The 14,455-nt window shown below is 39.4% G+C and overlaps 1 protein-coding gene across 1 annotated transcript; it reads right to left on the reverse strand.

The window, feature by feature from the left end:
* Nucleotides 1-1,207: 1,207 nt before the first annotated feature.
* Nucleotides 1,208-14,102, reverse strand: pcmtd1 (protein-L-isoaspartate (D-aspartate) O-methyltransferase domain containing 1). The gene is made up of 6 exons (XM_030769171.1): nucleotides 13,986-14,102; nucleotides 6,698-7,127; nucleotides 6,383-6,485; nucleotides 6,031-6,202; nucleotides 5,744-5,864; nucleotides 1,208-4,439 (listed from the first exon to the last, which is right to left on the reverse strand). The coding sequence occupies exons 2-6, from the start codon at nucleotides 7,002-7,004 to the stop codon at nucleotides 4,069-4,071; spliced, it is 1,074 nt and encodes a 357-aa protein (XP_030625031.1). The 5' UTR covers nucleotides 7,005-7,127; nucleotides 13,986-14,102; the 3' UTR covers nucleotides 1,208-4,068.
* Between the last annotated feature and the right edge of the window lie 353 nt (nucleotides 14,103-14,455).

Below are 14,455 nucleotides of genomic sequence, written 5' to 3' on the forward strand. Positions count from 1 at the left end.
GAATTTAAATGGTACAAAAAACAGTTTGATAGGTAAAAAAATGCTTTAGGGGTAAATGCTGCTTTGGCTGAAAATACTTGTTAAATGAACTTGCTGACAGATTATCACAGAGAAAAATCAAGTCAAACCAAGTGTGTGCTTTGTTTGTGATGAGTCCTTTGTAAATATGACAAGAAAGAACGTCGTACCCTTTAATTTTACCCTTTACTTTTATATAGACCGAGTTTAAGACTTGGTTTGACCTTGTATACATGTCCACATAAGTTTTTACTAGTGCTCTGCCTAGAAACAAAACTGTTGCTATGATGTGGTCATTTAAGCATGTTAGTACCAGAAGCTTACAAAAGCAGTTGAAAATATATATGTAGCGTTATGCCCCAAAGAGTTCTCTCTATTTCCATTTTTTTAACGTGTGGTTTGACACTTATAGTGTATGAAGATGGGTGAATAAATTTTCATTTTTCTATAGACTTGTATGTAAGGCCTCCGGTAGCCTGGAAAGGAACACTAAACTGACCTTTTTTTCTGGATTATTAACGTGGGATAAAACTATCGATTGTTTTCAGTTCATTTTGCCCTCTGCCAGTTAAGAGTTAAGAGTTAAAGTATGAGCAAACTTAAGAGAAATTCTGCAATAATCATACTGGTTTCAGATCCTGAAAACGGGTGGAATTCAAAAACAGAGCCATTCTGCGGCAGACTGCACTGCTCAGTGGTTTCCCTGCTCAGTTCCAGGACAGAGTTACATGACAGTAGTGCATTCAATTCTATGCAAAGAAAAGGCTCCCAGATTGCATTTCCTCAGTACAAGAATGTCTTTGAAGATTCTATGGGGATATTTCCAATCTAATCCTTCAAAAGGGTTATTTTATTTTTTGGCAATGATGATTGTTTTAATAAAGATGTATGATATACTTACAGAAATAAAGATTTTGTAATGTATGGTACAACTGATGTGTGTGTGTATTTACATGGGCAAACAATGTTTTGATATTACATCATAACAGATGTTTCTCTGATAGACCCCATTACACAACTTTGACCAGAGTTTTTCATGTGTCCATTTAAGCTCAAATAAGAAAGATATCAGAACAGATCTTTTGAAATTTGTTATTTTAAGTGCCCTGCAACTGTTTGTCCTCTTTCCTTGTTTATTGCAAGAGACCAAGATGATAGGAAATAATTACAAACACGGATGCCATTATTATCAGAGAAGTGATATAAATATATTTAATGAAAATATGGTTGTGAACAAAGCATCAAATTACAAACCGCCAGTGATGCACTTCAAAACCACACAAACAACTTAAAAAAAAAAAACAAAATCGGCTCCATCTGAAGCATGCTGGCACTCTGAAGCACTGAGAGGAATGTTTAAGCTTCCTACTATCTGAAACATGTTCTTGTGAAATTCAAGTGAAAAAAAAATTAAAGTTGATGGTTCTCACAGACCAGATCATCTTCAGATTAACCCAGAATATTCATAGTTCTATTCTATAGAAAAAAATCAACATTTCAAAAAATCCCACAGACAGAAGGGAGACTGTGACCAGTGTGAAGGGACAAAATTAGCACACGCTTGGTTATAGGTTTTTTTTTTAAAGCTTTGGATGTGATATGACAGAATCATCATAGAAGGCATGTTTAGTTTGAGAGTAGAGCCAGATATACAGAGCAGAGAGGGATCCACGATCGAGTCTGCAGACTGCACAGCTTCACTAGGCTTTGGAGGGCAACAGGATGGCTCTGATAGGCTGTGGAGGGCAACATGGTGGCTCCGATAGGCTGTGGAGGGAAACAGGATGGCTCTGATAGGTGGTAGTGGACCTTTACTGTTAAAGACTGGAAGCTGAAATTTATCTTTGTCCAACAGGCCAAATGTCTCACATTTCAAATGAGAAATCATCCAATCACAAATCAGAAGCCGTCACATTTTGAGTGGTTCCCAAAAGCCCTGAGGCTCACACATGTTCAGAGTTGTTGTTTAGAGACAAAAGCAGATGAGAGCAGTAAAAGCACACTGGGCATGCAGCGTGAATGTCTGTGTGCCTGTCTGCAGGGGCAAACCGGTGACAGAACTGACAGTCCAAACCTGAACTCTGACCATGACAGCAAACACTCAAAAACGAAAACAAAACAAATGAATTTTAAACAGTTTCAACCCAGTCACCGTAATTTTGATGAAAAAAATTAGTTCTTTGAGAAAAGAGAGAAGTGGATATTAGCCAATAGTAAATTTACAGCATTGTATTCTGTTAAAATGAAATTATGGCTTTTTGTACTGATTTGTAAAAAGATAAAATAGGCTGTAATTCAAAAATCCTGAACTTAACAAAAATCACACTCAAAGTGCATTAAGCATTTTGAGCGAGGCACTTCTGAAAACAAAAATATTACTTATGAAAATCTGTGACTATAAACCACACTGGTTTCCTGTTTGCTCCATCTCCTTTTTCCCAAATTTCATTCATTTTCTCTGATGTCTGATATGGTCCACTGATTTACCCCATACAGTTACTGTAACAGGAGCTTTTCAACACCTTGGAAATGGGCAGTACCTATAGAGATTCACTTAGGGTACCATTTGCATTACACTGGGTTCTGGGAAACACTCTAGGAAACACTCACTGGCCACAGCTAAGATGCATTGCAAGAGCTGTTCTAAGACATTTAAATCAATGTGCTCAGATGAAATCTTTAAGGTGGTATCTCATTTATATCTATCATATGCTTACAAAATACAAAAGTGAGAATAACTGTGGAGTGAAAATAGGGGAATCGCAAGTTACTGTAAACACAATTCAAACAGGCTGCTGTGTAACCAACAGAGAGATCAGCACTGCGTGAACATGCCTGGGTAGTCAGGGACACACCTGGGCACGTCTTGAACAGAATGAGTCCTGAAGCTGTAACAGGGTGAAAAGCATTCAGATCCTACAAGGCCTAGGCTTGCTGCCCTAGATTCTGCCCTAGTGATCAGTCAACACTGTGGAACTACAGAAATTAATAGCGCCATATTGATCCTCCATGAGCTCAATGAACTCTGTCATGACTTGGATTCAGTCCACCTCATAAATGACAGGGAGGGCATCCACACAGACCAGATGCAAATATTCCTGTGCGATGTCGTTGGACACATATCTCTCTTTTCCTCCAAGCACACAGGACCTTCATGAATCAGGAGTGAAAACTCTTACCTAAGCAGTAAATGTATTACAAAGCACACCAGTGATGAAATGTCACCTTAAACTGTCAGAAACTGGGCAAAGATATGCATCTGGTCACCTGCATGTCTTTGTTTAGTCTCCTGTAATAGCAGACAGTCACGGATGGTGCACACCAAGACCACACGTGCAGTGTTACCCGGGGCATCTTCCTATACATCCATCTTACAGAGCGTGGAAATAAAAAAGTACGACGCTTGTTTAGATACATCAGTCATTAGAAAGCCTGGGAGGAAAAAGGTTCAAAATACATAGGACAGACAGGTCAGCTACCCATGGGAACCGCCAGAACAGTTTGACCAAAAGAGTCCTGAAAGAGCATTTTACAGCATGAACAAAAAGGGTTAAAAATATATCCAGTCTATGATCCATAGAAGGCAGAAAAAACACCCCAATGATCACTGTTGGTTATTCTTTAGCTGATAACTTTTTAAAACGCTTCTATTCAGATTTGATCAAATCAAAGTGATATGTTACACAGCATCTAAGAAATGCCTTCTACAAGTCTTTTGTTACGCTGGCTTGAATTACGCAAACTTTCTGTTCTTGCTTGAAGATTTGACCATAGTAGTCCAAAACGCCCAAATCACCCCAGTTCTGCTTATTGCAGTAGACGTTTAAATATAATATCTGAGATTCAAGAATGATCAAAATACAGAATACAGATACAGATCAACTTTGCTTTGTTTGCCAAGCACAGAGGCCTTCCCTGTCCTTGTATATCATCCTGAAAGATAAAAACGATGCTACATTTTTCAAAAAACAGTGGGGAAAAAAAAAATCGAGAGAAAAAAAAAATATCAACATATCAACATTCATACAGCATGAAAACTCTGTGGTGTGATTATTTCTCTCGGTAATACAACAGGTAAGCTTTCAGAGGCTCGGGCAGGGGCAGGCTCAGAATCTTGTCTCTCAGCAGGTTGACCTGGGGCTCCTCTGGCTTCACTGGCTCACTCATGTCCTTTACGTCCTCCTCCTTACTTTGCTCCTCTATCCTTTCGTCCTCTTCACTCTCAAGCGGCTGAGGGATCAGTTGATTGCCTACGAAGACGTAGGTGTTAATGCGTCGCCGCCGGCAGCGTCTGCGTTTGCGTTTCTGTGGAGGTCTCTGAGGAGGCCCTTTGGAGATGTTCTCCTCGTTGGTGAGGTTCCGTAGAGTGCGCCGAATGTAGATGCGTGCTAAGTCCTGTAGGCTCCTGACAGTCACAGGTGCTGAAACAAAACAATAATAGTCACAGACGCTGAAACAAGACAATGACAGTCACAGGTGCTAAAAAAAGACAATGACAGTCACTGGCACTGAAACAATTACAGTCACAGGCGCTGAAACAAGACAATGACAGTCACAGGCGCTGAAACAAGACAATGACAGTCACAGGCGCTGAAACAAGACAATGACAGTCACAGGCACTGAAACAAAACAATAACAGTCACAGGCGCTGAAACAAAACAATAACAGTCACAGGCGCTGAAACAAAACAATAACAGTCACAGGCGCTGAAACAAAACAATAACAGTCACAGGCGCTGAAACAAGACAATGACAGTCACAGGCACTGAAACAAAACAATAACAGTCACAGGCGCTGAAACAAGACAATGACAGTCACAGGCGCTGAAACAAAACAATAACAGTCACAGGTGCTGACACAAGACAATGACAGTAACAGGCGCTGAAACAAGACAATGACAGTCACAGGCGCTGAAACAAGACAATGACAGTCACAGGCGCTGAAACAAAACAATGACAGTCACAGGCACTGAAACAAGACAATGACAGTCACAGGCACTGAAACAAGACAATGACAGTCACAGGCGCTGAAACAAGACAATGACAGTCACAGGCGCTGAAACAAGACAATGACAGTCACAGGCACTGAAACAAGACAATGACAGTCACAGGCGCTGACACAAGACAATGACAGTCACAGGCGCTGAAACAAAACAATGACAGTCACAGGCGCTGAAACAAGACAATGACAGTCACAGGCACTGAAACAAGACAATGACAGTCACAGGCGCTGACACAAGACAATGACAGTCACAGGCGCTGAAACAAGACAATGACAGTCACAGGCGCTGAAACAAGACAATGACAGTCACAGGCGCTGAAACAAGACAATGACAGTCACAGGCACTGAAACAAGACAATGACAGTCACAGGCGCTGACACAAGACAATGACAGTCACAGGCACTGAAACAAGACAATGACAGTCACAGGCGCTGACACAAGACAATGACAGTCACAGGCGCTGAAACAAAACAATGACAGTCACAGGCGCTGAAACAAGACAATGACAGTCACAGGCGCTGAAACAAGACAATGACATTTCCTACATTAAGGCTGACAATACCTGCACTCATATTTGACTTTTTCTCACAGGAGGCAGAGAATGGGTTTATTTGCCAGTTCTCTGTCATTCCAAGCTGGCCAGTTCACACAGTTAAAATTCTGGTGGAGCGGTCAGATTGGTTCTGCCCTCTATAAATAATTATACTTATGAACTCAGAACTCACGAAGCTCCACAGCATCTGCTTTGCTCCCATCCATTCTCCGCTGGACAAGAGGAGCAAATGATACAGCAAGAATGTTCTTGCTTTCCCATGTATTCTGGCCTGTTCTCGTTATCTGAGTCAACTGCAAACAGCAAAAACAACAAAACATATCTGTCAGTATAATACATGTCATTCAATAAGAGGAATCGCCCAATATGTAGTATCATTTAAGACAGGCAGAGAACTCAGATGAATATTCCGTTCATTCTTTAGACAGTAGCAAGAGCCGAAAGTTGTCTTGCACAGACCTGATCCTCCACGGGCATAACAAGGATTCCTCCAACCTTCAGCATGATTTTCATATAATTCTCCTGATCCTTCTGAACGCCAGCGCCGCAGTAGATCCGATCATACTGATGACTGTCAGAGGAAATCTCCAGACAGTTTCCCACCACAAACTTGGGTTCACAGAACTCAAACCTGCCAGAAAAGATTTGAGTGATTGAAAAACCTCTGAGCACAGCTTCAGACAAAAACTTTTTTTTTTTTAACACAAAAACTTTAAAAACCTCTAAAAATATATAGGCTCATTAATATCACAAGCTTCAGCAAATAAGAAAATGAAAAGTAAACAGTTAATTGTTTTAGAATGGAACTCACTTATCAAAGCTGTCACTATTTTTGATGAAGTCATCCAGTCTCTCTCTAGCATACTCAACCACATCTTTATGAAGCTCAACACCATGATTCACCCCAAATGGACCTACAAACATGTCAACAAAAAACATAAGAACACAACTGTTCAAAAGGGACAATACAAATCAACATGTTATCTGTATGTGAATTGCACATTATTACAAACCATAAACACAAACAGAGATTCTAGATAAAATTTTGCAGTAGCTGTTATGTGTGTGCATGATGGAGAAATCATTTGAGCACAGTGCAGTGAAAAGCACAGGATTGGCCACTCACCTAGGATCAGGCCCACCATTGTGCTCAGGTAGCCTGTTCCACTGCCCAGGTTGAGGAAAGACAATCCTTGCTGAAGTGTTAACGCCTCCATCACCTCTGAATAGATGCATGGAGCTGACAGGTGAATATTGCCATGCTTCCAAGCCAAGTCTTTGTAGGCATTGTCCCGATAGCCTTCAAGGTAGTAGTCACCACGGTCTATGGCTCGGAATGCCTGTTCAACTCTGTCTGTACGGATGTACTGTGCTTCCTTCAGGTTGTCGATTAAGTCATCATTATCTTCACCAGCGCTCACAGCTCCACCCATGATAGCCTCCCTCAACAAACAAAAAAAAAAGAAAACAAGAAAAAAAATCCTATGGCAAATAACCTTCCTGAGAGATTCAGTCCCACGTCAGAGTGCTCTCTCTTTTTGGGTGCAGTCTAGAACCTGAAAGACAGACAGGGACTTCAGTTACACTGGCAGAATCATTGTGTGAGAGGGACGGAAGCAGCCAGCATATGGGAGCGAATATACCACATCACATTTTGCATTTTCTACATTTGCTCTGGCTGAAAACAAGGCAAATGTGGACCAACTTTACAAAGTCCTTATAACAAGCAGGTGATAGGCACAGACAAAACCAGAGCAAACAGAGACAATGGCACACTCTGCAGATTTCCCCTTACGTTATTATGATTATCTCATAAAGTGTATTACGGCATGTATAATGTGTAAATAAATTAAATACAAAGTCCATTTAGAGCTGGTTTAGGCCTCCTTCAGAGGATCAATGTCTGAGTCCTGAGCTGGGTTACAAGATGAGTGAATATTTCTGCCAGTGTTTCAGCTGTTCCAAGCCTGACTCATAAAAACATACCGTATCTAAATATTCAAATATACAAGTACACAATATGTAATCATGAGATGAGTGTGATTACTGCTAAGTTAAATGTCTATCTTTCAGTAATACCAAGCTTCTCTTAAAACATTGACACAATGCTGTGGAACCCCACCCTTTCTCTATGCAGCTTGAAACCAAGTTATTAAAGCTAAAATAACAAGCCCGTTTTGAAATAATATAAAGTGTTACATTAGGTTAGGGATACGAGTACAAACCTGCACATAGCTAGAACATTTCAGCTCAATCTGTATCACCAGGGCATCCGTATGCGTTCAAATTGGGAATAAGAAAACCCCTTAAATAAAGGAGGGCCCTCTCTAATAGGGTAAATTCTTCACGTACATATCAAAACAAGAATACTTCCACATTTTACAACAATGAACATCCACACAGGATTAACTAAAAAAATAACCTGTTTAGAGCTGGAAAATGTGCAGTAAAATTAATAACTCACATTAACAATATGAGTTAGAAAGTCAGAAATGTACACATTAGTGTTGACTGGCTTACAAACAATGGGCCTCATTCACAAAACGTTCTTAAGAAGAAATTTGTTCTTAAAACCCACTTAGTTTTCTGACATTCACCAATGTTTTCTTATTTGGGATTTGTTCTTAGGTAAGAATAAAATCTACGCACCCTAAAGAGCACACTTACGCACATTTGACTGCTGACATGTTTGTGCAAAATAACTGTTTATTGCATTTTCTTCAATTCTACAGTTGTATAATATTTTAGGATTTAAATTACAATGATATTTATCATTTATAATATTTCAAATAATTACTTTCATTATTTTCCAAAGCATTATGGTCTTTTAAATTAACACTTCATGTAACACCCGAGAATGTAGTGCATGTTTACCTATGCCAAGGAGGTTGTGCTTTCGGTGCTGTTTGTTGATTGATTTGTTGGTTTCTTTCCATTTGTCAGCAGGATTACAGAAAAACGATTTTCATGAAACTTGGTAGAAGGGTGTAGCGAGGGCCAAGGAAGAACCTTTTAAATTTTGGAGCAGATCTGAGTCACGGGGTGGATCCATGTATTATCTTCCACTTTCTTAACACCGGTGTCTATGGCAAAATGAACTGAATTTGTTGCGCTTGAGCGAACCCGTCATGATTACAAGGAATGGTGTGCAGCGCCGCGAGTAAAAGAGTGGACTGTAGGCCTTGGCCCTCTGTGTGGTTCAAGTGCTTTTTTAGGTATTCATACTTTGTAAAATGAACAAAAAGAGCAGAATATAATAGTTGATGGAGACTGTGATAAGTAGTGCATGTAAAACTACTGTTCACTTACGGGTTATCCCATCTGAAATCAGACAGGCTGTAAAGCAGGTGTGTGACAATCAGTCAGTCTTACTTTTATTCATAAATATTCCAAATGGAAATGCAGCCATTATTGTAGCCTTTGTTCCTGTTTGCTACTGTATGCGCATTGCACTGAACCATAAAAGCGGGAGCAGAGGTGATGGCTCAAGGTACTGGTTGTTAGAAAAGAGCTTAGAATTGTGATAAATAAAGTCGGAATTGTGAGAAATAAAGTCGCAATTAAGCAAACTTTTTTTTTTTTTTTTTATGTGGCAAAACCGGGCGTCCATAGATTTCTGTGCATGCACACAGTCTGCAGTCTTACGCCCTTTTATGGGGATTGGCGGGGGGTTTACCTATGCTAATTATGAGCAACTGGCACGTGCTTTCAACTTACGAGGACAATGGGATTCATCATTATAAGAACAAAGGTGCGAACCATTCTGCGGTTTAAGAACACGTCATGAATCCGACGTAGACTTTTCCTTAGGCCCATTCTCAAGAACAAATTTAAGAAAAAAAACTTAAGAAGATATTGGTGAATGAGACCCAATGAATATATAAAGCCTCAGGGAGGCTTGTGCTTTCTGTGAGGCCTATGCATTGGTCTCCTTCTTTCAAAACCCTGTGTGAGAGACAACAGGACTGAAACAATCTTTGCTCTACTTCTTTTGCATTTTCCTAAGACACTGCCCTTGGGTTTCGCAAGGTAAAAATAATCCTGCAGAATTAGGTCAGGCCTTTTTTGTGCCTGACAATGAACTCGTGTGGCAGAAACTCTACCGGTGGCATCACTCAGGGCAGGCTCTGAGTCTTGCGGCTGTAATATTTTGAGTCCTAAATGTTTTGAGCAAAGAGGGAAAAGTCTTGAAGCACATAACTTATGGTAGTGTGACTTACTCAGTCCTCAGCCAGCCTCGCACTACTAGTTCACTAACCTGTTTATACTGAAACTGCCAGGACTGATGCTGGACAAAAGTGTGATTTTGATTTTAAAACATTAGGTACCCTCGAAATGTTATCTTCTCCTTTGTAAATGACTGAAAAAATTGACTCATTGTAATATGTTATGTATTATGTACTATACATTATATTATGTAAAATAATATAACAATAACACACATATATATAACAATAACACAAACACACACACACACACACAAAAATATATATATATATATATATATATGTAATAAACTTGGTCAACTCATAATGACGGAAAATGATCTTCGTTTTCTTTTCAGGTGCTTTAGACAAACTCCCAAGTTCACCTGATTGCTACAGCAAACTTTAAAGGAAACTAAATTATGCCTCCACATTCCAAGATCCAGTTAAATAGTTTTAAGATGTTGCTACAGCCATCTGATTCAGTGTATAGCAGACACACTGTACTGTGTCACTATTTTATAAAGTGTGTTATGATTCACAGACTAAGCAGATGTATAAATTATGTATTTGGAAATGTGATCATCAAAATGTAATGTTTGTTTGTAATCAGCACTTCAAATCCTTTTTGAGTGTGTGTGCACTACATTCTTGGATTTCATCAGACCTACAAACTCTGTGCTCCTTTGGGAGGTGGTCCACTATTAACAAGATTAAACTTGTTAGTTGCGTAATCGTAGGTTTATCTCACCAGCTGCATATTATTTAGAAGTGGAAAACAGTTGGCGATGTTTTTCCTTGCCCTTTTAACACTCATCTGGGATACAAAACCCAACAGCCCATTCTATAATGCCGAAATTATGATATTAACAAATAATTTTTAGCCAACAGGCCAACACAAACGTAATAGTTTGCATGTTTATTTACATCGTGGGCACAATTAATTCAATTCAATTCAATTCTGAAGCAGAATTATTCCTTTCATTCAATGAGGAAAAATCAATTTGCCATTACCTAGAGACAAATATGCTTCTTACACTAAAGAACCCTAAAACTGTGTGGAAATCTGGGAGTATGTTACTGTTATTCCCTAATGCCTGAAGTCTGGCCCTGGTGCATTTTGATAAACTAAGTGGAGTAAAGGACAATTTAAGAACTGGTATCCATTGCCAGAGAACCATAATAGAAGAGAGGGTCTGTGACTTCAAAATGCAGATCTGATGTAAAGTAGAGCCAAATTAGAAGACTAGTTTGTTTATCAGTGCCTATGTTTATTAACCCAAACATCTGCAGAATGTGAAGTTATCCATAAGCTAAATTAAACTGAAGGGAAGCCTAGACTGTATTCAAAAACTGCTCTATCATTTATGAATTGAATAATTAATGGAAATAGAGTCCAGGACAGGTCATTAGCACATTAAAATAGGCCTATTATATTCTGAAGTGGTCTAATTATTTTCTTTGAATTATCTTAGTGTGCAAAGATTTTGAGCTGACAATAATCTGCCTTTATACACAATGAACACTGTGTCATATAAAGATACTGTTCGACTTATTTAAAGGCAGAATTTTGCTCTGTCAGGGGAAAGTGAATACTTGCAATTGTCTAGTTTGTTATCATTGCTAGTGCCACCAGTAGTTGGTACGAGGAATGATATTAAATATCTATCAACAGTAGATATTTCCGATTGGAACATTGTAGGCATACAGTGTCTTGGTGGCACTTAAGTCCACTTTAGTTGCATAAATCTCTAAAAATCTCTTTTAATTGTTATTTTTCGATATGTTCCAAATATTGTACGGCAAGCACACTGAAAACTTGGGGGTGTGATCTCAGGTGCCCCGATGAGTCTAGAGTAATCTGTACTCTAAAATTCATTTTTTCTCATGTGGATGGAACCTTTTTGGCCTTTAAACCACAGGTTTGGCTGTTTGGGCAGAAAAACTGGTGTGGAGGCTAAATTTCTATTTCCATTCATTTCATTAAAAGTCAAAGAGCTAATGGTCAGTAGTGGCCTTCTCCATGTCTAGTATAACCATCACTGACCAAGCACTGTGAATTTTTAATCATCCGATACTAACACACATTCTCAAACTGCAATTTCAATTCAGTTAGAGAAATCAAGATACGTTCCTTTTTGAATGCTCTTTTAATGCAATACAGATATAATGGCAAAATGATTTTATAAGATTGTTTCTAAAAGTTTATAAGGTTAATTTAACTTCATCAGATGGCTTTTTAAACATTTTCCAGGCAAAATAATACAGTTTATACAAAGGTGAGTATGCTGATTCTGAGAGAAGGAATATTTTGACTCAGCTCTTTATTTCGTTCAGCGGATTTGTTCTTTTTTTTTTTTTCAAGTATGTGGGGAAATACAATCATTCTAATAACTCTAGTGGTAGTGCTAATATTCAGAATAGTGGAGCAGATGCTTACTGTGTGTGCTATGTAAGGGAACCTAATGTAAGCTTATGAAGGAACAGGGAAGAACTGAGTATAATGTAAGCGTATGAAGGGACATGGAAGAACTGTAAGACACAATTGGAAAAGTGACTTGAAATCTGGTTCTGTAAATGAGGAAGCACTCTGAACTCACTGGCTCGGGACACATGCAAGAGATTCCACAGCTCTGTAGTGACTCTACAATAACACACACAGTGAAACCAGATATATAAACAGTACATGCCTCAGTCTGCCGCTAGGGGACACGACACTATTACAGGGAGATGACTTGGATTAGGTCGCCCATGCACTCACTGCAGTTAGTGGATCACACCGACTTAGACATTCAGTGTATGCAGTGCATCTGTCCACACGCTGCTGTTTGAGTTCTCAGAGCAGCATAAGCTTCTACTTGTAAGAATTACATGGTCAGAAATCATTACAGCGTGACATCATTTCCAGCCTAAATTCTGCAGGTTACACCACTACCCGACCAAATCAGGATTTTATTAGATAATACTAGAAGACTGCTGTTGGTAAAGTATATTCTGGAAGGTAGTTGTGGTTGAGGGCCTCTTGCCAAGTTAACTTAAGGTTATTTGTTAACATTACAATACTAGGAATGACCAAAATAAACGATATCCAAAGGCTTTAATGTGACTAATAGACTTTCAAAATCTGAAACACGGAAACTGCATGAAAGGTAGAAGAACTGCGGCCTAACAGTTAACGGCACTTTCGCCATAGTCCTCGACGCAGTTAGTGCACAGTTCAACTCTCTCAACGGATCTATGAATACACTGCTAAATCCGCACTGCGTTTGTTGAGAAAACAGAGTTGGTAGATGGAAACACACGCTTGGTATTTTTCTGTGATAATGCCAAAAGCCTAATAAAAACATCGCGACAGCTCACAGCTTTAAGGCACAAGTATTCAATGAGTTAGAAAAGAAAGCGATTTTGTTATTTTGCGTGCGATGATTTCCACATCCGCCATCATGGACTTTCCAAACAGACGCGCTATCGTTAGCTTATGTTAGCCAGAAGCGACCAGTATTGCGCATCTCGTAATGGGGAGGAAAGAAGCGCTCTACCCCCCTAAATTTGCAACACTGTCTAGTTAATTGTGTTTCTACTTTGCAGAGCATTTATGAGACACAGTTGTGAAATTGTGACATTTCGAGTAATTATTGTCACTTCTGTCGCGTCTTTTTTAGAGAAGGAAGAATCAACATTTGTAATCATCCCGTGGTTTTGTGATAAAATTGCACATTACAACAGAGAACAAGGGATTTCCATTTATCTGACGGTTTTGTAGTCTAAACATCAAGAAATGCGCATGAAATTCTAATGCACAAATAGGCAGCAAGTCAAGCTAATCAGCTGTCGCGTCGATGGACGCGCTTGGTTCATGGCGAGTAAAACACAAACACACCAGCACTCGCACAACTTAATCACTTGGTTCTCATTAGCTAGCTAGCAACCTATTTTCAGCTAATTTATTCGGTTTGGAAAAAGTGAATTGTGAGGTTAACGCCGAAAATAAATCGTTGCTGGACAATCTATTCCCTGGTAATTAACATACATCCACACCGACATATACCCTAAGGAGTTTACAAAGTCGTTGTACCACTCGAATGTCACGAGCAAGCTACTTAGCTAGCCACAATCCATCACACATTGGGTGCTCCAGATAGCGAGATAAATAACTTAGACAGTTGGTTAGGAATAAAACGATGTCGACATGTTGAAATTCTCACTAACCTGTTTCGCTGTGAACGTTCTTGGACACAGTTGACAAGTAACTTAAAGTGAAATGGTGGCAATATACCGCATTTTCAACACAGCGCACATAAATATAGGTTGGCTACGACTCTCTTTTCTCCAGGAACAGCTGAGAGGATGTAAACATATGTCACGTGGTTCGCAAACGGAGCTAGACTGACGTGTTTTCGCGGGACTACAAGAATAGAACACCATGTGAATAACGTCGAAACTAAACTGTCAGTTTTTAATGAGTAATTGGGAAAGACGTTGGAAGTAAAAATATGTTTTTTGTAGTCTCGAAACAAAGCTTCCAACAACAACAGCGCCAGCAAGAACTGATCCATTGTGTGGTCCACCGAGATAGAGCGTGTAATTTACTAAGTCTTGTAATTTCCAGACCCAGACATGGATAGATTGGATTACTTGTGCGTTGCGAATCGCAGCCCATAAATAATATTGGAAGAGTC

This window comes from Chanos chanos, chromosome 3 (assembly GCF_902362185.1).
Source record: "Chanos chanos chromosome 3, fChaCha1.1, whole genome shotgun sequence".
In the NCBI taxonomy this organism is placed as follows: Eukaryota; Metazoa; Chordata; class Actinopteri; order Gonorynchiformes; family Chanidae; genus Chanos; species Chanos chanos.